The sequence below is a fragment of the Lactuca sativa genome, chromosome 5, assembly GCF_002870075.4.
Source record: "Lactuca sativa cultivar Salinas chromosome 5, Lsat_Salinas_v11, whole genome shotgun sequence".
Lineage (NCBI taxonomy): Eukaryota > Viridiplantae > Streptophyta > Magnoliopsida > Asterales > Asteraceae > Lactuca > Lactuca sativa.
Window position 1 is genome coordinate 320,705,631 of NC_056627.2, and position 25,720 is coordinate 320,731,350.

The 25,720-nt window shown below is 40.4% G+C and overlaps 1 protein-coding gene and 1 long non-coding RNA gene across 2 annotated transcripts; both read left to right on the plus strand.

Moving 5' to 3' along the window:
* The first annotated feature begins 14,642 nt into the window (after positions 1-14,642).
* On the plus strand, positions 14,643-15,274 carry LOC111889402 (uncharacterized). The gene is made up of 2 exons (XR_002849526.3): positions 14,643-14,810; positions 15,008-15,274. It is a non-coding gene; the product is annotated as an uncharacterized LOC111889402 (long non-coding RNA).
* Positions 15,275-21,938: 6,664 nt separating this feature from the next.
* LOC122197945 (uncharacterized) lies at positions 21,939-22,807 on the plus strand. The gene is made up of 2 exons (XM_052764073.1): positions 21,939-22,381; positions 22,487-22,807. Exons 1-2 carry the CDS (start codon positions 22,039-22,041, stop codon positions 22,633-22,635), a joined length of 492 nt encoding a protein of 163 aa, XP_052620033.1. The 5' UTR covers positions 21,939-22,038; the 3' UTR covers positions 22,636-22,807.
* The last annotated feature ends 2,913 nt before the right edge of the window (positions 22,808-25,720 follow it).

Sequence of the window (25,720 nt, forward strand, 5' to 3'; positions counted from 1 at the left end):
CTTGACGAATTCCACCTGGAAGAATCGCGGGGCCACCCCGACTCTACTCGCCGAGTCTCAAGAACAACTCGGCGAGTCCCAGCTCGACTCAGTCCACCTGTCAACCCTCTCTAACTCGCCCTGACTCACTGACTCAACCCATGACTCGACTGGACCACTCATTGGACGATCTAAGGGGAATCTTCAAGCTACTCGCCGAGTCTGTTCGTCGGACTCGGCGAGTCCATGCCATGCAATCACTCAAACTTGCTTCTAAGGTCAGATCTGTTCCAATAATTTATAGATTTGGCCTTCTTAGACTGATTCATCACGTAAAGCCCCTATCTTGGTGTTCATAACACACCCCATGGCTCATAAATAGCATTTTGACCTAAGGCATAAGGATTCCAATCCAAAACCTCCATTGATTCACAAAAAGCTTGGGCAAAGGGACACTCTGGACCTCCAAGGGTCCAGATCTATGGTCTAAAACGCTTAAGGGACCAAGGGAGCACTAGATCTAGCCACAAAAGGCCTCAATAAGCCCTAAATCAATGTAAACATCAACATAGAAGAGGATAGCTCGAAGATATTACCACAATAGCGATGCTCTGGACTCCAAACTCTCAGAAAATGGCTCCTCTTGCTTTCCCCTTAGCTGATCCTCCCTTTCCCTTGCAAGATGACACCTCCAAGATCAATAATGGCCTCCTACTTTGCTCCAAACGCTCACACTCGATTAGGGTTTCACTCAAGGGACTGGTGAGCACAAATGACGGCCATAAGGCCCTTTAAATAGGTCCCAAACCCGAGAAATTAGGGTTTCATTAAACAGCGCGGACTCGCCGAGTCCATACCTTGGACTCGCCGACTCCAGGCGCGAACCCGCGTCCAGAATCGCGATCCTACTCGGCGAGTCTAATCTCCAACTCGCCGAGTCCCCTCACAAAACATCAAAAATTGAAAGCATAAAAGATACCTGGAAATCCGGGCTGTTACAACTCTCCCCCACTAGAACTAGACTTCGCCCTCGAAGTCTCGCTCTAAAAATAGCTCCGGATGCTGCTCACGCATCTCACGCTCCGGCTCCCAGGTCATCTCTGATCCCTTCCGATGTTGCCACTGAACCAACACCAAAGGTATCTCCTTGTTCCTCAGAACCTTGATCTTCCGATCTCTGATGGCCACCGGCCTCTCGGCATAATTCAGGCTCGCATCCACCTGAATATCCTCTAATGGAACCACTGTCGACTCATCGGCTATACACTTCCTCAGCTGCGACACATGAAAAGTGTCGTGAATCTGCCCCAACTCTGCTGGTAGATCCAAACGATAGGCTACCCGGCCTACCCTCGCAACCACACGGAATGGACCAATATATCGGGGCCCCAATTTGCCCCTCTTCCTGAATCGAATCACCCCTTTCCAAGGAGAGACCTTCAGGAGAACGAGATCGCCGACCTGAAACTCAAGTCTGGATCGACGTCTGTCCGCATAACTCTTCTGTCGGCTCTGGGCGGTCAATAACCTCTGTCTGACCTGCTGAATCTGCTCTGTCGTCTGAAGCACGATCTCTGTACTACCCATCACTCTCTGCCCAACCTCTCCCCAACAAATGGGGGTCCGACACCTCCTCCCATACAACAGCTCAAAGGGTGGCATACCAATGCTCGAATGATGGCTGTTGTTGTAGGAAAACTCTGCCAAGGGTAAATACGCATCCCAGCTGCCCCCGAAATCCAACACACATGCCCGGAGCATGTCCTCAAGCGTCTGAATCGTCCGCTCACTCTGACCGTCTGTCTGGGGATGATATGCGGTACTAAAATGCAGTCTAGTACCCAACTCCTCATGAAATTTCTTCCAGAATCTGGAAGTGAAACGCACATCACGGTCCGAAACAATCGAGATCGGCACCCCATGCCGAGATACCACTTCCCTCACATACACCTCTGCCAACTTTTCCGCTGAAGAACTCTCACTGATGGCAAGGAAGTGAGCGCTCTTCTTCAACCTGTCCACAATCACCCAAATTGCGTCACAGGAGGCACACCCGGCAACTCCTCGGGAAAGACATCTGGAAACTCACGCACCACCGGTACCTCCTCAACTGAACTCGGTCTCTTGGAAGTTGCTCGCGTATCCATCACATACGCCACAAAACCCTTATAGCCCTGCTGTAGACACTGCCTCGCCCTAGCGGCCGAACAAAAAGCCGATCCCGAACGTGTACCCTCGCCGTACACCGAAAGAACTCCCCCACTAGGGTCTCGTATGGTCACCAAATGACGCTCGCAGTCGATAATTGCGCCAAATCTGCTCAACCAGTTCATGCCCACAATGACACAGACGTCACCCATCGCAATAGGAACCAGATCAATCGGGAACTCAACACCGAAAATCTCTAACACGCATCCTCGGAGAACCTCCGCGGCATAAATCACTCTCTCGTCAGCTATGGAAACTCTCAGAGGCCGACTCAACGCCTCACGACTAACACTGATATGCTGACTAAAGGACAAGGATACAAAAGACCGACTCGCACCCGAGTCAAATAACACTAAAGCAGGTACAGAGTTCACAAGGAAAGTACATACGCATAACATAATATAAGCATAATATCTCGACATCAAAATAAATACATGAAAGAAAACATACCAGCCACAACATCGGGCGCAGCGCGGACCTCTTCCGCAGTCAATTGGAAGGCTCTCCCTCGAGCTCTCGGCGCCTCGGCCTTCACAGGCCGACTCTCTGTAGCTCTGATGGCGGCAGGAGCAGATCCCTGAGATGCTCCGCGCAACTGAGGACACTCCGCCTTCCGGTTTCCGGTCTGGTTGCAGTGAAAACACACTGCAAACCCCTTGGGGCAGTCCTTGGCCATATGCCCCTCCTTGCCACATTTGTAGCAAGATCCCGCTCGGTAAACTCCGTCATGACCCTTGTCGCACTTCCCGCAAGTGCGGCCCTTCTGGCTCCCTGGTTTGGGATCAACGGGCTTGGCCCGCTTGGCTGCCGGCTGAGACTGTGCCGGTCGCCGATCCCTCCCCTGAGACTCCGCCTCCTCCCTGGCCTGAGTCTCAAGCTCAATCTCCCTCTTCCGGACATTTTCCTGAAGCTCAGCAAATGTCCGGTACGAGGAGTTCGCAGCGAACTCCCGAATATCCCGCCTCAAAATGCTCAAGTAGTGGCTCATACGTGCCTGCTCAGTGGACACGTGCTCAGGGCAGAACATCGCCCTCTCATGGAACATCCTCGTGATCGCTGTAACTGACTCAGTACCCTGCTTGAGGGTCAGAAACTCCTGGGCCAAACGCTCCCTCTCCACCTGGGAAACGTACTCATCTCGAAACATGGCAGTGAACCTCTCCCAGGTCACTGCCGCAAGCTCAGCAGGCGTGAAATGCGCTGTCACAAACTTTCACCAGTCCTTCGCTCCCAAGTGAAGCTGGTTCAGCGCGAACCGAACCTTCAAATGCTCATGAGATGAGCAAGTGAAGAAGCACCCCTCTATATCAGATATCCACCTCATAGCTGCCACCGGATCCTGTGTCCTATCAAACTCTGGTGGTTTTGTGTTGCTGAACTCGCGGAACAACAACACATCACCACCTTGCGGCCTCGCAGCAGCAATCGCTGCGGTAGCCGCTGCAACAGTAGCCTCAGAAAGAGCGGCATAAAGCTCGTCAAACATCTCAATCAGTGTGGTATTTATAGACCCAAACATCTCCGGTATCTCTGCCCTGATGGCCGCAGCCACCTCCTCCTGGATGATCCGGCGGATCTCCTCATCACCGGTACAACTGCTCTCGGGCATCAAACGTGTCCTCACCATGATCTACCTCTCAAATACAACATACGATAAATTAGAACCCACACGAGCATACTCACACTCGTCAACTCTTTCCTCCTTGATTCTTGGTATTCCAAAGATTCTTACTTGGGCTGCACACCGCTCCGGTGCTTTCAGTAGTACGGGCCCAATACTACTGTCTGCACCGCATCAGAATACACCCCAAGTCCTCCTCTTCGGATCCCAAATCCCAAGTACTCTATCATGCGTAGACCACTCTCTAATAAATCTATCATAAGCCCCTCGTTGCTACCTACTCACTCTCAAGCATCTCATAGCAGCTCACCTCTCCCTAGGCTAAGGCATCACAAATCAGACCACTCTAGTCCTAATAGCAATACCTAGCCTACTCTAGCATGTGGATACATCATATCAATATCAATATCACATAATATAAAGGTATTTTGGGAAATCACCGTTCGGGCGCGGACTGATCGTACACACATCTCTTGCTCTGCGTTTTTCAAAATTCTTTTACTCTTTTTGAAAATAAATCTGAAATCCTCAGTTTGAGTTCAAATACGCCCGAAGGTGTACTCGAATCCCTCAAACCAAGGCTCTGATACCAACTTGTAACACCGTGAATTTTCAAAATAATTTTTCGCAAATATAAAAAAATTTCTCATTTAATTTCATAAAACATTAAGTTTAAAATTCCCAAATTCGTATCATACAAAATCCCAAGATCACATATATATCAAAAGTCCCATGCGTGTGTACAGATCAAGCCGGCGCCTTCCCACGGTCATCGCTAGTACCTGAAACAACAACACTAACACTGTAAGCACGAAGCTTAGTGAGTTCCCCAAAATACCACACATAAGACACATATTAGCCACTCGAGGCTACGACTCTATGGGTCCGTGCACCCAAACTCTGTGAACCCTCAGGTTCTAACTCTAGGAACCTTCCGGTTCCAACTCTGTAAACATGCACAACATAAATCACATAGAAATAATGCAGTACAACACATAACATACATAGCATACAAGTACTCTGTCACATAACTCTGGTTACCTACTCAGGGTAAAGTATAGTGAGAAGACTCACCTCGCGTATCTCGGTATCTCACGAATCCTGAAATCCCTCGTGCTCGATCCTCCGAGCTCTAATCCTCCTATAACATCATATGTCTCTAATTAACACTTTTATCTCTAAGGTTGACTATCCCTAAGAAGTCAACACTAGTCAACTTTGGTCAACGGTCAACGGTCAACTTTGACCGGACTCGGCGAGTGCACTAGGGCGACTCGGCGAGTCTAGACGTTTTCACCAACTCTCTAGGATTCCCTTTTTACACGTCGAGTACTCCCCCTGACTCGACGAGTTCCACCTGGAAGAATCGCGGGGCCACCCCGACTCAACTTGCCGAGTCTCAAGAACAACTCGGCGAGTCCCAGTTCGACTCAGTCCACCTGTCAACCCTCTCTAACTCGCCCTGACTCACTGAGTCAACCCATGACTCGACTGGACCACTCACTGGACGATCTAAGGGCAATCTTCAAGCTACTCGCCGAGTCTGTTCGTCGGACTCGGCGAGTCCATGCCATGCAATCACTCAAACTTGCTTCTAAGGTCAGATCTGTTCCAATAATTTATAGATCTGGCCTTCTTAGACTGATTCATCACGTAAAGCCCCTATCTTGGTGTTCATAACACACCCCATGGCTCATAAATAGCATTTTGACCTAAGGCATAAGGATTCCAATCCAAAACCTCCATTGATTCACAAAAAGCTTGGGCAAAGGGACACTCTGGACCTCCAAGGGTCCAGATCTATGGTCTAAAACGCTTAAGGGACCAAGAGAGCACTAGATCTAGCCACAAAAGGCCTCAATAAGCCCTAAATCAATGTAAACATCAACATAGAAGAGGATAGCTCGAAGATATTACCACAATAGCGATGCTCTGGACTCCAAACTCTCAGAAAATGGCTCCTCTTGCTTTCCCCTTAGCTGATCCTCCCTTTCCCTTGCAAGATGACACCTCCAAGATCAATAATGGACTCTTACTTTGCTCCAAACGCTCACACTCGATTAGGGTTTCACTCAAGGGACTGGTGAGCACAAATAACGGCCATAAGGCCCTTTAAATAGGTCCCAAACCCGAGAAATTAGGGTTTCATTAAACAGCGCGGACTCGCCGAGTCCATACCTTGGACTCGCCGAGTCCAGGCGCGAACCCGCGTCCAGAATCGCGATCCTACTCGGCGAGTCTGAGCTCCAACTCGCCGAGTCCCCTCACAAAACATCAAAAATTGAAAGCATAAAAGACACCTGGAAATTCGGGCTGTTACATTAGCCATTTCTACGATGAAGGTTTCTTTTAGTGCTTGCGGTGCTTGATTAAGTAAGTGTTTAAATTTTTGGTTCACGAAGCTCCTTTCTACCCCACTATCAAATAGGATATGTGCATATGAGTTATCGAGGAGGAACGTACCCGTGACTACTATGGGGCCTACCACGGCTTCATTGTGGCCAATAGCATGTAGTCTCCCCGCTCCTCCCGCATTCCCAGCTTTAGGACAGTTTCTTTTGAAGTGTCCCGTCTCGCCACACCCGTAGCAGGCCTGGCTTGCTCCTGTATCAGGGACTTGGGTGATGGGTTTGGGTGGTGCTTTGCAAAACCGGATAGTATGGCCCTTCCGGTCACATTTGGTGCAATACATTTCCCGGTAGGGGCCGTTGTGATGGAAGTTGCACTTAGTGCACTTGGGTAGGCTCCCTGCATATGGTTTTGCTGGTGCAGGGGAAACAGGAGTTGTGGCAGCACGGACAGTCACAACCTGTTGGTTCTTGGAAGAGGGTTGAGTTGATTTGCCCTTCTTCTGGTCCCAACGCTTTCTCTTGTTGTCGGCCACTTTGGTTGGCGTTGAGACAGCAGTTGTAGTTGTCGTTGGAGGAGAAGGATCTCATGATCGATAAGCCTTTGGGCCAATTTTTTGGCACTATCAAAGGTCGCAGGGTTCAATGCCATAACGTTTCCTCGGTATGAGGGTACTAAACCCCAGATGTATCTCTCGATTTTCTTGATTTCGGTGGGGATCATGTTGGGACATAGAGTGACTAGGTCGCTGAACCTAGTTGTGTAAGCCACTATATCGGAACCCTTCATCTTGAGGTTCCACAGTTCCTCTTCGAGTTTCTAAACCTCGCCCCTCGGGCAGTACTCCTTCGCCATCAGATCCTTCAGTGTTTCCCAGCCTATAGTGTTAGCCGCTACTCGGGAGATTGATTTAACATGGCCATTCCACCACGTCAGGGCCCTTTCAGTGAAGGTGCAGGCAGCAAATTTTATCTTGCTTCCTTCAGGGCAAGAGCACATCTCAAAGATTGCTTCTATTCTTTCTATCCACTGGGATAGTGCAATGATTCCTACGGCTTCGTTGAAGAATTTGGGTTTGCAGCTAATAAAGTCCTTATAGGTGCACTCCCGTATACGCGGTTGGCTTTCACCACGGTTAGAGTTGGTGCCCGTGCCAGCTCCACTGGCACCACCAGAATTTACTTGAGTCATGGTTGCGGCCACAGCTGCGGTTATAGCAGCCTGAAACATCACCGCATTGAACTGCAGAGGGGGGTGGTGGTGGTGGTGTTTGATTTACAAGCGTGCCTCTGGCCGGACGCTTGCGAGGTGGCATCTTTTACTGAAAGTTTAAAGAGATGATGAATATAGTAAGAATTAATTGTAAGTATATAATGAGAGTGATCCATGGGCTAAATCGTCGTAGCCCAACCATTGAATGGGTGTATGATTGAAATAGAGACACAGTAATAGAGTAGGGAAAACACAAGAGTGGAGACTTTCCAATAGATTAGATAACTATCAATATTACTGGTATTAGTGATGTAAACGAGTTCGGGAAAAATGACCTAACAGTAGGTCTTACATCAAACCATAAAGGGAAAATGTTGACAGTTTAAATGTCTAGTTAAAGTACTTAAAAGTTGGGAATATTTTACAGATAAGTGCTTCATAGAGCACAGATAAGAAAGGCTATTCCTTAAACCAAAAGAAAAGATGAGTCAGACATCTTCTACCAGCGACGGGTATCCCTCGGGTGAACCCTCAGATCTGCTAGTTGACGCACAACTTCTCAAAGATGTCGCTCAAGCGCTCTTTGACAAACTTGAAGTTCTATGACTTTAGCTCGAGATGTAGCTAGTTGTTGTTGCAGAGTCTCATTGGTCCTCTTATTCCTTTCCATAGACTCTTCGAGTTGGCGAATGCGGACCGTGTTAACGCCAGAGTTGGCGTCAATCTCCATGACTCGGTCTATGGCTGCTCGACCTCGCTCGACATTCTGAGCAATCCTACGGACCATGATAGGCAGGACTTAGTCAGCTGAGCCACCCTCGCTTAGATTGTAAAAGCTTCGGTCACCATTGTAGGGTAAAGGTTGACCCTGCTCATCACTCCAACGGTTCAAGTTTGTCGCCCACAAGGGTTTGGGGCCTTGAAATGTTGGTCTGGGGTTGAGGTTTGGGACTTGACCCTCTTGGGGTAGGTTGTTGACTTCCGGATCGGAGTCAGAACCATCCGAAAAGCCTTCTACGAGGTGATCATCCAAAGGGATAGGATGATCATCTTCTGGCTCGTCTTCAAGCCATCCCACATTGCCTTGATTTGGAAAGTACGGGTCGCGGGAGGATAGAATCCAACCATGATATCTACGCGAGAAAAGGGATATAAGAATCTTATATAAATAGACGTAGCATTTAAGATAATTATAATATGATCTTTATTAGTTACTTCAATAATTGCATAATGCATACTAGTTATATGTAATCAAAATAGGATAGACCTTCGAATAAGTGACCCTAACTCTAAACCCACAACCAAACAAGGAACAGGGAATAAAGCAAAGATCACAGATTCTCAGTCTATGACACCTCATCTACATATAACCTTAGCGTATCCATTTAGCATTTATTGACCTACTTACTAAAGACCTTTTTAGTTCTCAGATAAGTAATTATGGTAACAAAAAATACTCCTATAGTATTTTAGGTTTTTATGTTTTGTTCTAATGTTTTCATTGTAGTAGTATTGGTAAGTTTTTAGACTTGTTACCACATCACAACCATTCTTGGGCATATGTTAATCACTTCTCGGACCAGCATAGTTGATCAGGCTATGCCACTCCTAGAACTGACCATATACCCCCAAGCCTACTTGTGATATTCAACAATCGTAATACTTTTTTTTTCTGTCCTAGTGACACTAATTTTAGTATGAATGCAGGTATGTATACTTAGTTAAATATTTTATTATTTAAAAGTATAAACTCTTGGTCAGAGTGTTTTAATCCCATTGTGTTTATAGTTAGTATATCTTTTATGGGTTGATATACTCAATTCACTATAAACAATGCTCCGATACCAATCTGTCACACCCCAAAACCGGAACGGCAGAAACGTTCTGGGGCAGAGGACGTCATGTACAGTATCACAACACATAATAATAGTAAATAGGCAAACAACATCATCCATTGCATTATATAATGCATTTTAATACAAGAGTGTTTTGTATAATTTATAAGACATCAAAAATATGAATTCAAAATAAAACATAAGTCTTGTATGTGCTCCATCTTCTCAAAAGTTGGCATTGGTACCTGTCTACTGATGACCTGAGAATACAAGTTATTTTGAAAGAGTTTATCAGCTTTAGATTTGGTGAGTTCATAAGTGTTTAGTGTCATTGTTTGTACGAAAATGTTCGTAAGTGTTTGAATGCATAAGTTTGTAAGTGTTTTCTAGTAGTAAAATGCTCGTTGTAAATGTTTGTAAATCGTTTGTACAATGTTTGTATCTTCCTAGAAAATCCCATATTTTCTACTAAGTTGTAGTCTTCTACCAAGACCCAAATGTTCGGTTTGTTTGTTTGTAATAGTATGTATTTTCCCAAGTCTAACTATTGTTATCAAAATATAGGTTGTACGTTATCGTTTAATGAGAAAACGTTTCAAAGTAAATGTATTGGGGAAAACATTATAGAACCGTATTTTTGTATGTGGAAACTACCGTAGTACTACTTACCTTAAAGCCCATGAATTATAAGGTAAGGTGAGATTTGTAGCCATACTGATTGACGGCTATAGAACACGACGATGAAAGACGTCGAAATAAAAGTGACATTTGTCACCCCTTGCCTTGGTCAGCCAGGGACTCTAGCTAACAGTCGGGGTGCGGGATAGTCTGTCCCGTATAGATCTATACACACAATGCCCGCTCTCCCTCCCGGAGACTCTAGTTACCGACATGACAACGGTGGAATCCGCGTCATGTAGAAGTAAATCTCATATTCTAATCGTTATGTTGGTGTATGTTCTTTCTGTTTACTTGTAAATGTATATGTATATGTTCTTGTTTGTTCCTCATAATAGTAGGTATTGACTCATGTATGAAATGACTCTTTGTATGTTTTCTTGTACTAGAAATAGTAAGTAGTATACCTCTAAACTATACCTATTATAGTTTACTAGAAATGTTGTTTGAACGACTTAGTAAGTTTATACACCTTTGGTACCCAAAGGTGATGGAAATGGGGTAAAAGCTTTATATCTATACATATATACATAATATATAACTAAGGATCAAATGACACTCGGACAAACAACAGGGTACTCTAAGTCCACAACCAAACAAGGAACAGGAATTAAAGTGAGTTATCAGTCCTAAGTCCTTTAAACCTTACTTATATAACTATATATGTATTGGACATGATTTTTGACAATATATAAGTTTAAAGATTTGAAAGTAAAGTTTGGGCAATTAAGACCGAGTTTTATAAAGAGTTTAGCATGTAAAAGAATTTGATAATCATTTTGAAGTAGTTTTGTTGACAAAACAGTTAAAAGTACAGTAAATCCATCTGTTTAATAGTTATAAATCACATGTGATTCATATTATAACTATAATGATTCCACCTGTATTCCCCCCATAAAAGCATTTAAAATCATTTAAAAGGTTGGTTAAGGGGTATGAACTCACCTGCAGTGAGTGGTTTGGATGAAAGTGTTGGACAAGGTGTTAGGTGTCAAGTGAGGACTTGAACACACACACTGATCCTATTTAACATATAGAGACACATATATGTATCTAATTAGTGATTATAACACTAATTAAGCAAGTAAAGACACCCTAAAACATGGAAAACACTTTGGTTCAAGTGTTATAAGTACTAAAGGGTTGCATCTAAGGGTTGTATGGCTTTGCTTTAGAGTTTACGGCCCAAGAACCAACTCTCCATGAGTTTACGGCCTAGGGTTTGCGGCCCTTATGGGTTTACGGCCGTAAACCCATGGTGACTTCTACCATTTGATGTTTAAGGTCCTTAGTTCAAGTGGGAGGTGTTCTAGACCAAGTTCTAAGCCTTATGAAGGAGTTTAGGGCAACATTGCATCCATTATTAAGGTTTACAGCCAAGGGAGATTGCCTTGGCCGTAAACTCCCTTGGTTGATGGATTCTTGGTGTTTTAAAGCCCTTAATTCATTAATCTAACTAGTAAACACGTAAAGTAGGTAAGGACTTACAATTTGAAGGCTAAAGATGGGAGTTTTCGGCCCAAAACACCTTTGTGTTCTTGGTGTTCTTGAGGATCTTGAAGATTTAGAACAAAAGATGGAATTTGTGGGTGGATTCAAGGATGAATCAAGAAGAAGTGATGTAACAACACATAAATGGAAGGATTTACTTACATTTGGGAATATTTGAAGAAAAATCTTGAAGATCCTTGGGAGAGAATTCGATTTCTCTAGCTTGGAAGGTGAAGAATGAATGAAAAATGACTAAGTGTCATATATATACAAGGGGTTCACGGCCACTTGGAGTTTACGGCCATAAACCTAAGTGTCTTGGCCGTGAACTCCTCTTTTGAGGGTTTAAGGCTTGTTTGATAGGTTACAAGTTCAACTGACACTCTCATTCACTTATTCCTTTGATGTATTAAACCTCAAAATGCTCAAATGGACACCAGAAGTGCTAAAAGTTAGCAGAAGCAAGTTTGACTAGATTGAAATGTAGGGTTTGTATAAGATATAAATTTTGGGTTGTCACACTAAGTTTACTAGAATTATTTTTAAAGAGATTGACATTGGAGAGTTTATCCCTTGAAGCATGTCCTAATCTTTTATGCCATGTGTACGTGGTGACGATCATCGCTTGTCTTTCTTTTTTTAACATGTCCATGAGATACAACCCCCCTTGGTACCTACCTGATCCAATCAAGCTCCTCGTTCGAAGCCCCTGCATGACGAAAAAAAAGTAGGGAAAAAGGTTACAACACATTTGGGATCTTTGCAAATTTTGCTAACAGAAAGGAGGTTATGTTTAAAATTAGGGATATAAAGAACCCCTTTTAATTTTTCTCCCCCTGGCAACAAAAAATCTCCCTTTCCCTCATCAGGAATGGAATCGCAATTTGGAATGACGACAAGAGCTTCATTTGAGATTCCCTTCTTATTTTTAAGATGGTTGGATTTGTAAATTATGTTTTCGGTGCAACCTGTGTCAACAACCCATACATCGTCCCTATTACCTGTCATGTTGGCCTTGGGTTTTATCTCACCATTGTTGCTCAAACTCGAAAAGAACTTCATAAACTCTTGGTATTGTTCTTCATTTAATCTGGGTATGGAGCTTGCTTGGGTGTTAACACATGCAACTTTTGGTTTTGTCTTGTTGTCTCTCTTCCCGGGCCACCAATCGGGATAACCAACTAGTTTGAAACACCCTTCTCGTCTGTGCCCGTTCCTTCCACAAAAAGTGCATTCATCGTCTTGCTTGTTTTCTTTTTCTTGTTTAGCCGTGTGCTTCCCCTTCTCCGGTCTAAAATCACGTTTCTGGAAGGCTTTGAATGCAGCTGGTTCTGGAGTGGCTTGGTTCTCAAGCGATATGGCCCTTTGTCTTTCATCTTCTGCCACCATGTGATAAGCCGTCCCTAGAGTAGGAACGGGTTTTGTTGCTAAGATTTGGGTCCTGATAACATTGAAATCGTTGTATAGGCCCATAAGAAACTCATAAAGTTGTTGTTTCTCAAGATGAGCGGTAATTTTCTTTCCTAGTTTACATGTACATTTGTTACATGAGCAACATGGAAAAGAAAATTTTGAATGAAACTCATCCCATAATGACCTGAGACAGGTGTAGTAGGTCGAAACACTGTTGCCCTCTTGACATGTAGCGGCGATCTTCTACTTTAGTTCATAAGCCCTCGGTGCACTTTCTTTTCCGAATCTTTCCTTAAGGTCTGACCAAATCTCTAATAAAGTGTTGGCATATTTCACGCTGTCACGTATGCCTTTCTCCATGGCTGTGGTAAGCCACCCCTGTATCATTGCATCGCACCTCATCCATGGTTTGTATTCTGGAGATGAAATCTCTAGCTTCTTCAAGGTTCCATCAATGAAATTTGTTTTGTTTTTGGCAAAGAGAAATTTGGTCATCTCTCGTACCCAATCGTTGTAGTTTCCATCTGTAAGAACCTCATTTACAGAAGGTTGCTTAGAAGAATCCGAAGGATGTAGGTAGTATGGAGATGAGAAATCGATGGTGCTAGATCCACCTTTGTCACCTTCGTTTCCAGTCATGATGCTAGGATCAATTGATTTTAAAACCGCTCTGATACCATCTAGAAATCAATGGTGACACAAAACAGGAGAATAAAGCTTTTCTTTGATTGATTTTTCATACATCGATTACAACCAGAGAGACAAAATAAATAAGCTAAACAATCACAAAAAAGGAAAGAAGATAATTGATTGACCAATATTTAAGGGGGGAATATATGGACGAAAATAGAGAATCCCATATAACAGTGGTAGGTGGTGGCGGTGATTGTGGTAGATGGTGGTAGCGTTGGCAGTGACCACAGGTGGGGGCGGTGGTGGTGGTGGTGGCGATAGGTGGTGGTGGCAGTGGTAGGTGGTGGCGATGGTAGCTGTAAGTGGTGGTGGAGGTATTGATGGTAGGTGGTGGTGACGGTTGGTGGTGGTGGCGGTAGTAGTGGCGGTGGTGGTAGGTGGCTGGTGGTGTCGTTGATGGTGGTGGTGATGGGTGGTAGCGATGACAGTGGCGGTAGGTGATGGTAGGTGTTGGTGTCGGGGATGGAGGTAGTAGGTGGTGGTGGCATTGTCGTGTGGCGGTGGTGGTTGGTGGTAGCTGTGGCAATGGTGGTGGTAGGTCGTGGTTGTAGTGGCGACATTGGTGGTTGTAGGTGGTGGTGGGGGCTGGTGCTGGTGACAATGGTGAAGTTGGTGGTGGGTCTTAGTGGTAGAGGTTATGTTGTGAAATAAAACAAGGGTAATAAGGTAAAATGCCACTTTCCTTCGTAGTAGATAATTAATTCCATTATTTTCTTGAAGGAAAGTGTTTTCCCCTATTTGATGGAAAGTTTTTTCATTTAGGATTCCAATTCCATCATACAAAAGTTGAACACATTGGAATGTAATGGAATTGGATTTATTTTCCTCCGAATTTCATTCAATTCCAGCGAACCAAAGGTACCCTAAATTGATTCCAAATTCAATTAATAGACCCTATTAAAAAAAACTAATTTATTTTTACCAATATGTTTCAAACTAACATATTTCTATCATTGTTTTTTAATTAAAAAAAAAAAAAAAAGAAATTACTGTAAGTGTGAGGAAACCACCTTTTAGAGACTCAAAACTTAAAAAACAAACTATACTATTGATTGGACTATATCCCTGCAAGCTAACAAACAATATTGTGGAAAAATATGTGTTTGATCAAGTCGTGGTCCTATTTGCACATTAAATAAGAAGAAGCAGTCGTAGGGCACATGGTGTCTTCATCTCTTTATGTGGTGTATAAAAGCCAAATAGATGTTTGATAATATTCATTCCCAAAAATAAAAAATGGGTTTCTTTGTTAAGAAACCAATGGCAATGGTCCTCCTTTTGACTATTTTTCTTCTGATATCTTATGCGTATGCGCAGGGTGGTTATTCCGGGTAGGATAACATTAACTATATACATCGATCTCTCTCTGTTATTCTCGTAATCTTGTTATAAACAAAAGTATATGATGATACTTTAGTAGTTTATTCTTCTTCAATATATTAATAGTACAAAATAATAAAGTTTAAGGTCGACTTAATTGCACATCAATACAATACTAATTAACTAATCTGTGTCTATATAATTTCAGGGACCCCACTTATGAGCCGGCACCTGATTATCCTGGAAGTGGAAGTGGTGATCAGTATCCTCCGCCCCCGTAATTATATCGATGTGCAATTCTCTTTGTATTCTGCAAATTCGAAGACGTCTTATAACTAATGAGTATTGATCTTATGATCAATACTCATTAGTTGATCATCAGATTCATAACAACCTTTATATATTTATTATATGTCATATGTGACAGCATTCATATTATTATATATAAATGAAAATGACCATGCATTCAGATTTATATCAAGCTTTTTATACATGTGAAAACTAATCTATAAGAAAGAAAAACCGGGTTAAGATTCATCTGATACCTAGGGTTCATCGAGTTGCAGAATGCAACACAGAAATTCACAAGTTTATATGCAACTTTTAGTTAAAACCAAAATACACTTCTATTTCTATTTTTTTTCCTAATTGAATCTCTCATAGCTCAATAACTTGTTTAATATTTTAATTCCTTGTGTCTATTTACTTCTCTCTACATAGTTTAATCCGATAACATTGTCACCCTCAAAACAACTCTTTAACTTAGTTGAGACATTTTATCGAACAGCTAAAGTGCACAGAGAACCAACCTACAACAAAACAATACCCTTTTGGGCTTCAAAAATATTTAAATTTTCCGGACAACACATGAACACTTGCTCGACCAAATCATCTTCGTTTGATGGATTCTTTAGTTTCGAACTTTCGATTAGGTTGCTTGATTCAAAAAACCAACAAAACAAAAACTAAATGGAGAAAGAGAAAGAAACCCAGAGAAAAAAAAAACAGTTTCATGATCGATGAGTTAAAGATACAATTAAACACACTACCTAGAGTCTAGAGAAATCAGAGGAGAAAGATCTGTACTCTTTTTCTTATATATAAGATATGCTCTTTTTCTTGATTGAAAGCAAAATGTTCGATTTCAAAAGTATATTGTCGTAATTAAAATTATAATGTAATAGATGATGTAATAGATGGTTAGATCATCAAAATACAATAACTTAATAGGAAAAAGATAATCAGTGTCTTTCACTAAAATTGAACTATAAGACTATATGTAATAGCCAAAATCAGACAACTTTAGATAGTCAAAGTACAATTCCTGAAGGGTTAGTTTTCAAAGTAATTAATGTTATGATTTGAAAGTAATTAATGTCATAACTGGATTTTCAAAGTGAAATTGTCTTAATAGTAAAAATATTAATAGGATAGATATAGAAATTATAATGCTATAAGTGGTTAGATTAGCAATATATAAATTCTTAATAAGGAAAATTTTAGAGTAAATTACACGAATGGTCCTTATGGTTTAGGGTAATTTGCACGTTTGGTCCCAAACTTATTTTTTTAACTCGGAAGGTCCCTACTGTTTGTTTTTGTTACACGTGTGGTCACTGTTTTACCTAAAAAGATTATTTTGCCCTTGATTTTTTAATTTATTTAAATAAATACACTCCCAACCCACTCTCATCACCTTACCCTACCTATCTCATCATTTTTTCCTATTCAAATTATAGTCTTTTTAGGTAACATAGAAACCAAGCGCATGACAAAAAGAAATAGAAGGGACTAAACACGTCACAAAAACAAACAGTAGGGACATTCCGAGTTAAAAAAATAAGTTAGGGACCAAACGAGCAAATTACCCTAAACCATAGGGACTATTCGTGTAATTTACTCAAAATTTTAGAAGTTCGGTGTCTTAATAGGTTATATTTCAATGCACAATTTTTAGTAAAAAAATAAATAGAATCTTAATAGAAAACAATTAAAAGGACAATATCTTAATAGGTTAGATGGTAAGACTATAATGATGTAAATGAAGATATAAATGTGCCATTTTATGGTAGCAATAGAGAATAAAGACAGTTTTTTACTACAAAATAAATTTACCATTTTGATCAACTCCTTTCAGCTTCTCCTTAATCTGCTTTGACAACTGAAGAATCTCAGGGGGTTTGTGCGTTTAACAAATCAGAATATAAGAATGATAAATTGCTAAGAACATGTATAAGGAAAATTAGTGTAACTTCTGATACAGAGATAGCAATAGCTGCTTTAGCATTCTTCTTCAATGGAACATTTCCTGAACTCCATGTGGTTACAAGTTAAAGTCCCGACATAATCATCTCAAACTGATTTCCCAGACATAAAACAACTTAAAATTTATTTAATTTATGTATTTTTATAAAAGAACTCAATTTTATGATTATGTTATTTATCCATCTTTTATATATTAAAGATAGTTTCCTAGGTAAATTACAAACTTGGTCCCTATTGCATTCTTTGAATATCAGATTCGATTTGTTTAGTCGATCTTCGTTTATATTGAAAATACTACTTTTTCTTTTTTATTTATATTTTATATTTTTTAATATTTATTAAATTATAGAAAAAAAGCACATACCCCTATCCTTAAGACTCATCTTTCCTAACCATCATTAAATCATTTCGTTAGGTATGCCCCTCTTCATCACTTCTTTTTAGTTTTAGATATATTTTTTCTCCTCACATTCTCATTTTCATTTTCTATCTATTGTCGATACACCGACCTTCATATCTCTTGAAACTTTCGTTGATCATCTCCTTTTGTCACTTTTTTTTCTCTATGATGGTCTTCTTTATCTTTCACCATCATTGATCCCACCAATGTTCCCCCCACGCTCGTTTTTCTATCCTCTCATTCTCAACTTGTTGAATCAAACCATGCAATATGACGAGTCAAGGGAAACTCACTGTAACGTCCCAAAATTCCAGACTAAAAATTTCTTTTAATAAAACATCACTTAAGCAATTTCATCATCTCAAAACATAAACAAAGTATTAATTTCCAAAATACATGTTCGTTATCAGAGTAAACATTCTCAGGCTGTCTAAACTATGGTGTGTGCCATGCGATCACCCCGAGCTCTTCCATCCGCTACCGGAAGTACCTGAAACCAAAACTGAAAACCGTAAGCACGAAGCTTAGTGAGTTCCCCACCCTACCACATACCATGCATAACCACATACTGCACATACTGGGCCATGCCCGCTATCCTGGGCTTCGCCCCCTACCTCGGGCCTCACCCGCTACAACGACCCCGCCGCTCCAGGCCCCGCTTGGCTTTGAGCCCCGCTCGGATACAGATCTGTTTCACTTAGGCCTCGCCCACTAACATATAATAGCACGTAAACATAACACATCACATCACATAATCTAACACATACTGACGGATCTTATCCTAAGGCCTCGCCTATCTCTGGGCCCGGCCTTGTCCTGCTACTGATGAGTCATGGAACCCCGTCCATACTCCTGCTGATAGTGAGGTACGGGCCCAACCCACCCTCACTCCTTCCCTAACTTGGGCCTCGCCCCTGCTCTGCTGCTACTGAGATGTGGAACACCATCCACACTCTGCTATTGGTGAGATACGGGACCTTGCCCACACTCATCTCCCTACCAGGCACATACAAGTATCACACAGACAACAAGTATAAACTACCACATAAACCATTCCTTGGGCACCCGCCCTCCATCATTGGACCTCGTCCCGAATATCATACTAGCATAATGTGCCTAGGGCTAACCCCCGGGTCTTCTACTCATATCTACATAGGCCGACATTGTGGTCGTAGACCCATTCACACAAAAGGGAAACTCACTTGCACTGGCTGAACTTGCTGATGATCCCACTAGCTGCTGCCCGACCACTCACTAAACTCCTGCTCTACTAGCTTCCTGAGCTATCAATATCAATGCAACACTTAGTCTAACTGACCCCCGACAGTTAACCAAGTCAATTCTGGTCTAAGTCAAAGTCTTGGTCAAAGTCAACCTTTCCAGGTCAACCCTACTCGCCGAGTCCATTTACTGACTCGCCGAGTTCACATACTCAGGGTCCTTCCATTCGCGACATGACTCGCCGAGTCAGTCTATGACTCGCCGAGTCCAACGATTTCCGATTCCTGACCTGACCAACTCGCTGAGTCTCCACCCGACTCACTGATTCGAGTCTCAACTCGAAGGGTTTGGGGCTTCGCGACCTGACTCGCCGAGTCCAAGAACAGACTCGCGGAGTACCAGACAATCTTCATCCAACTAGCCGAGTTGTTCCTCCAACTCGCGGAGTTCATGCCCAACATCATCCAACTCGACGAGCTGTTCATCCCACTCGTCGAGTTCCTCCTCATCTTCATGCTACTCGCCGAGTCCATTCAGATCTACATACATGCAGAGGACTTTTGAGTCATGCATGGACTCCAAACGGTAGATCTACCCTTCCCAAGCATATTACCCACGTAAAGTTGCAAACTTTACGTGTAGAGATGGAGATCTAGGCAAAATGCACCATAAACTAGGGTTTAAGGCCAAGGGGCTTCAAAATCGACTCAAGGGCTGATACTTTATGCTTCTCCAGTCCATAACACACTTGGATCTGAAGTAGCAACTCCAGATCCGACTTCTAACTCAAAATAATAACATTATGGCTAAAGAGCCCCAACAACCATACATAGATCTAGGTGCAAAAAGGGTCCAGGAACTAGGTTATTACCTCTAAAATCTCATAATGAACTCACAATCCCAGATCTATAGTCCCTTCTTGCTCCTCCAAGTTCCTTCTTCCTTCTCCAAGCTTTAATGCACCTTCCAAGGCAACAAATGGCTCAGATAGAGGATATGTCGGCTAGGGTTTAATGTTATGGGGGAAGGAGGCAGTAAAGGAACCCCAGGGGAGAGAATAAGGCGCTTAAATAGGCTCCAAGTCCCAAATTTAGGGTTTTCCTCGCACAGACCGGACTCGTCGAGTCCACTTAGCCGACTCGCCGAGTTGGTCACTTACTCCTCGACCCAGATCCCGCTCGGACTCGCCGAGTTCCTCCTTGGACTCGCCGAGTCCCCCCTTAAAATTAAGGTTTTCTTTCCTTTCTTGGCCTTCCAGATTTTGGGTGTTACACTCATATTGCCTTTTATATTTGAGCTGGTGGTCTTAGAATATGTCTATGCTAATGGCCACATTGTATGATTTTAAAGACCGTGACATTGTAAAGTCTAACTCTTGCACTACAAGCATAAATCATGAGACTTGTAATAAGGATCAACTGAAGATAGAGTTTTCTTCAACGAGAGGTGGCGAATAGAGTAAGCCGAATAATATCATGCAAGTAAACATCCAATAAGAAAAAGAAGAGACATGACATGTGTATCGAAGTCTTCTTCAACGAAAGGACATGTAGATAAAGACGACGAACCGTTTTTTATGGGGAGGAGATGAGACGAGAGAAAGAGAGACAAATAAGACATATGAGAGAAGATAAATGGTTTAATCATCTTCTAGGAGCCACATCATAGTTATGTGACAAGTGGCAACCGGTCGAAACCTCCTGAAATAGTTAAATGATGACAAAATTGGAAGTTTAAGTGGTTAATTAGCACGATTAGAACTTTAGTCACCAAATTGTGACAAAATTAAAGCTTCCATGATAAAAAAAAAATTAAATAAAAAAAAAGTTAATACTCATTGTTTATTTAAGTTTCATATTTGTATTGGTATTTTTATATTGGAGGTTTTTGTAGATTTTATAATTTTATATTTAATTATGATGTAATACTAATGTCGTCCGGTTATTTGGACCAGTCGAACCGATTAAACCATCAAATCAATAAGATGATTAGTATGATTTTCAAAACATTAATAATGTATAAACTACATATAAACTAGTTTTCACTTTAAATAACCAAATCACTTACATAAATATTAATATATAATATGTTTATAAAACTTGACTTTAACATTATTTTACTAAAATATAAAACTAAAAGTTTATTATTATTATTTTCACACTTTACAATAAAAGTTATATACAAATATACCATATCTTCTAAAATATAATAAATAAGCATAATCTTTTTATAATTGGTACTGTTTGTCTTATAAGTTCATATATTTTGATAAATCTTATAATCAGTATATATTTTATAAGTGCGAGTAACATAACTCTTTTTATATTACCATAAATTAATATAAACTTAAGTAAATTAGAATATGCCAATATCTTTAGATTATAACATAAAACTATTATTTACATCTACCATAATAAATGAAAATGACTTTGCCACATATCATTCTCTCATAAAATTAGCTACATGTAATTTTGTCATAATTTTGAGATATATATTATTTTTCCACTTGTCATTGTTTTAATTTATCATTAATTTAGTTTCTATAAATTAAACCTACCATAATGACTATTAATTTTAAATTTTAAATTTTAAATTCAATTTCAAATAAATTTACAATTTAAACCTTTATGTTTAACATTTTGTTATAATTAATTCGTTTAGTACACTTAACACATAATTTTAATTAGTTTATTTTTTGCATGTTTTTTTCTCATAATTTTCACTTATTTCAATTTCAAATTCAAATAAAATTTCTATTTAATCGTTCGTACTTAACATTTTGTTTTAACCAACCCGTATAATATACGAGTTTCACAACTAGTATTATATTAATTAAATTTTAAATAATGAGAAAGTGCTCAACCAAGTAATGACATAATTACCGTATAACACTTGTCATTTAAAAAAGTAAAACAATTTAAAAGTAAAACTAATTAATATCTCATAGAGAGGTGGTGAATAGAGTGAGCATATCATGCAAGACGTAAATATCCAATAAGAAAAAGAAGAGACATGACATGACACGTGTATCGAAGTTGTGTATTCTAGATTTGAAGTTGGTGCATGCGACCGGAACGTCAATGCGGAGGCCTCCTGACTTTCCCTTTCTATTTTTGTAATCGTCAACCCCTACATATACCACACACCGCCCATTTTTCTCATTACTTTCATCCTCACAATAATTTCTGTTCTCCCTTCAATCCATAATCCAATGAAGTTTTCTCTGGTTCTCGTTTTTGCTTCATCTCTCTTCCTCCATGGAACCACCGGTATGTATCTCTTTCCCTCTCATCTACATGCTTTATTTATATGCATCTCCATTATGCATGCTTCATAATTAATCGTTCATCGTAATGTATATATCTATAGGTGAGATTTTATGCGAGGATTTGACAAAGAATAATTGCTCATTTGCAATCTCATCTTCTGGAAAGAGATGCGTGTTGGAGAATTTCGAAGATAAGAAAGGAAAAGTGGAATATCAATGTAGAACATCGGAAGTGGTGGTGGAGATATTATCAGAGTACATCGAGACAGACGAATGCATTAGAGCTTGTGGCGTTGATAGAAACGCTACAGGTATTTCATCCGACACTTTGCTCGATAAAAAATCCATCGTCACACTCTGCTCACCTGCGTGTTATCAGAAATGCCCTAACATCATCGATCTTCACTTCAATTTGGCCCTCGGTGAAGGTATTCATTAATTATTACCCTAGCTAGCTCCTTTCAATCTACACGTACATGATCGATCTCCATGTCTGTAACTTTTCATTTCGAAATGTATGATTACTTTTACAGGAGTATCGTTGCCGGATTTGTGTGAACAACAGCGTAGCGACCCTGATTGTAACATGATCGATCTTCTAAGCTCGAGTGCTGCAAGTGGTCCGGTGGGTAGTGGAACGCATCGCCTGTTTAGTGCAGCACCAGCCCCTTTTTCGTTCTAAGACATTTGGTTATATATTGTGTTGGTGTATACATCCGATATATACGTGTGTGTGTGTGTGGGTTGTTTGAAATTTTGTAATAGATTGTTATCTGGCGGAATAATTAGCAAACTAGAGAAAGTAAATAGACGCATATACATCACTTGGTCTTTTTCATTGATCATTTGAATCTTTTGTAACCCATGTCTTTTTCTCTTATATGATGAGCAAGTTTTAGATTAATTAATTTGTTTTTCTCTATTTTGGGTTGTTATGTTTTTGGATACATATAATCAGCTGTAATAAATACACTTTAGTAAATGTTTGATAATAAATTATAAAAGTATCAATTATATATGACTCCAAAAAATTATCTTTTTCATAACAAACTTATTAAGTGGCTAGAAACTAAAAATATAGATGAAAGGTATTTAAAATAGTTGTAGAAACTTATTAAGTAGCTAGCAACTAAAAATATAGATGAAATGTATTTAAAATAATTGTAGAAAATGAATACTTAACCACTTATTTAAGTGATCATGGGCCAAGTCCCACTCATAGTCGATGGTCTCCACAATCCAATAGTCTCTTGGTAACTAGTAACCAAACCAATTTGCCTTCAAAAGTATTAAAAAGCATGGCGGTCTTCTCATCGGTCATCAAGAAGTTTACTTATGTAACATTTCATTTTATAAAAGGAGAACACCAAAAGAAATTAAAACACCAAAACTTTAAATAATATCAACAAAAAGTTAACTTTCAAAAAAATGGGTACATGAAATAAACAACATGAGTACTGTGAACAAAATAATAACAATAGAATATGATAAGTATAAGTGAGCATCTATTATGTAATTTCCGAATATTCCTTATGCATAAGTTGGTGTATAAGGGGTAATAAGGAAACCTAGTTCAAGTAGGCTACTAGGAATTAGAGTAAGTAATGGTATATCAGGCCGGTAGTTCGAGAAAACCAATTACCGGCCCGGTACTCATCAGGTCGGTGCTACAAGCATTGTCACTTGTTTCGGGCAAATATGAATTCGAATACATCGTACACAAGCATTAGAATCGTATCTCAAAAAATATGTCACATAGTACAAAACAAATAAAATAAGCAAGGAAATGACAGGAAGTGCGACCACTCGCAGACTGGGTAATAGGTGAAGGACCGGTCTAAGAAATAGGCGTTACTAACCACAGACAACCTATAAATACCCCCGGAGACATGATAACCAAGGAGGTAAGTAAAGAGAACACATATTCTTTAACGCAAAAGCAATACCAAAAAGTCGCAGTTTAACTTAGGCATCGGAGAGTTATGCTGGGGTCCAACCCTCGGTATGGTTATCTGACCTAGTTCTTGTTATTCTTACGTAGAGTGAATTCATGGACGCCTGTTGGACGACACCCTTTGGGGTGAAAGAGCTAAACATGTGCATGGAGTTCGTCGTATCAACATTGGCACCATCCGTAATATAAGGATTCCTAAGTGACAAACAAAGGAAATACCCGATAGTTGGATAGTAAAGCAACACAAATGAGCTATCCATTGCAGTTAAAAGATCATAATTTGTTTGATGCAGAAACAAATCATATTCCCCACCACCAAGAATATAGTCTGGTACTTATATATGAGCAAATATGCGACGTAGGCATTCATAGAATATGTTGTGATAGTGGAAGTTTGACCGAAATCATGTATGAACATTGCTTCTCACAACTACCGGAACAAATAAGAAAAAGGATGCAACAACCAGCAGGGCATCTAACAAGCTTTGTGGGGCATTTTGTTTGTCTGACTGGGATATTGTTTGTTCCATTAACTTTAATGGATTAGGCAATACAAACCAAAAATACACAGACGATAGCCTTCACAGTCGTACAATCAACATCGTCATACAACATCATATTTGGAAGAAGTGCAATGAGATAGTTCGGGGTGATCGTATCAATAATCCACGGTGTCGTTGGATTTCAAACGAAAAAACGGATTGGAATGATCTATAGTAAACCACCAACGGAATCCATTGCAATTGTGGAAAGTAGGGCGAAAACGAAGGAATTGGATACAACACAAGCAATTAACGGGCTAGAAGAAATCACAACCAATAGCAAATATACAGACCAAGGAGTACGGATAGGAGTCAGGTTACCATGTGTATTAGAAAAGGATTAAGGATACGTTTAAAAGAAAACATTGCCATATTCACGTGGGAGGCAGCAGACATGACAGGTGTACCCAGACTACTCGTCGAGCATAAATTAAATGAGTAAGCAGGAAGTAAGCCAATTCAACAGAAAAAAGGGTAATCAAAAGACAGGAATGAAGCAATAAATGACGAGATTGACAAACTAATAAAATTAGGAATAGTATGGGAGTCGATATTCCCATCGTGGGTGGAAAACCCAGTCTTGGTCAAAAAATGAGATGGACAATGAAGGATGTGCATAGACTTCACGGACTTAAACAAAGCTTGTCCAAAAGACTGTTACCCGTTACCATCCATCGATGAAAAAATCGAGTCCTTGCACGGGCATAAATGGAAGAGTTTTTTTCTCTCGTAATCAGTCTCATCTAAACTGGTTGTTGTGACATCCCCATTTTCACGGCCAGAAAAGACCGATTTTGTTTATGCTTTGTTCAAAAATCAGAGTAACATTTTAAATAAAAGTGTTGCAGAATTTGTTCTCAGCAAAACATCATAAGTACGTTATCAAGGCATTTCCGAAGAAAATTATTTTTATTCATTTTAAAACATTTGGTATGTCATCGTCAATACATAAACATAAGCATAAACAGAACTTACATTCATTATCACTAGTGATTTATATCTCCTTAATCTCTCAGTGTAATGTGACTTCATATCAACACCTGTGATATAAATAAACTGAGTGGGTCAGGTTGGGAAACCTGGTGAGTACATAGGGTTTTCAACCCATAATAATATAATTATTATGTTTAATCATCAAACAATTAACCTAATTACTCATACCCATTATCTTCTTTACTCTTAAGGATTATCCTTTCATTCTTTCCTAAGGATTATCCTAAGGAATAGGCACGAAATCCATCGTTGTCAGGGTTTACTCAATAGGCACTAAA

Excerpts from the sequence above, each read along its gene's own strand:
- LOC122197945 (XM_052764073.1), top strand. The coding sequence starts at position 22,039 with ATGTATATATCTATAGGTGAGATTTTATGCGAGGATTTGACAAAGAAT. Across the intron at positions 22,382-22,486 it reads CAATTTGGCCCTCGGTGAAG|GAGTATCGTTGCCGGATTTG; the intron begins GTATTCATTAAT and ends TTACTTTTACAG.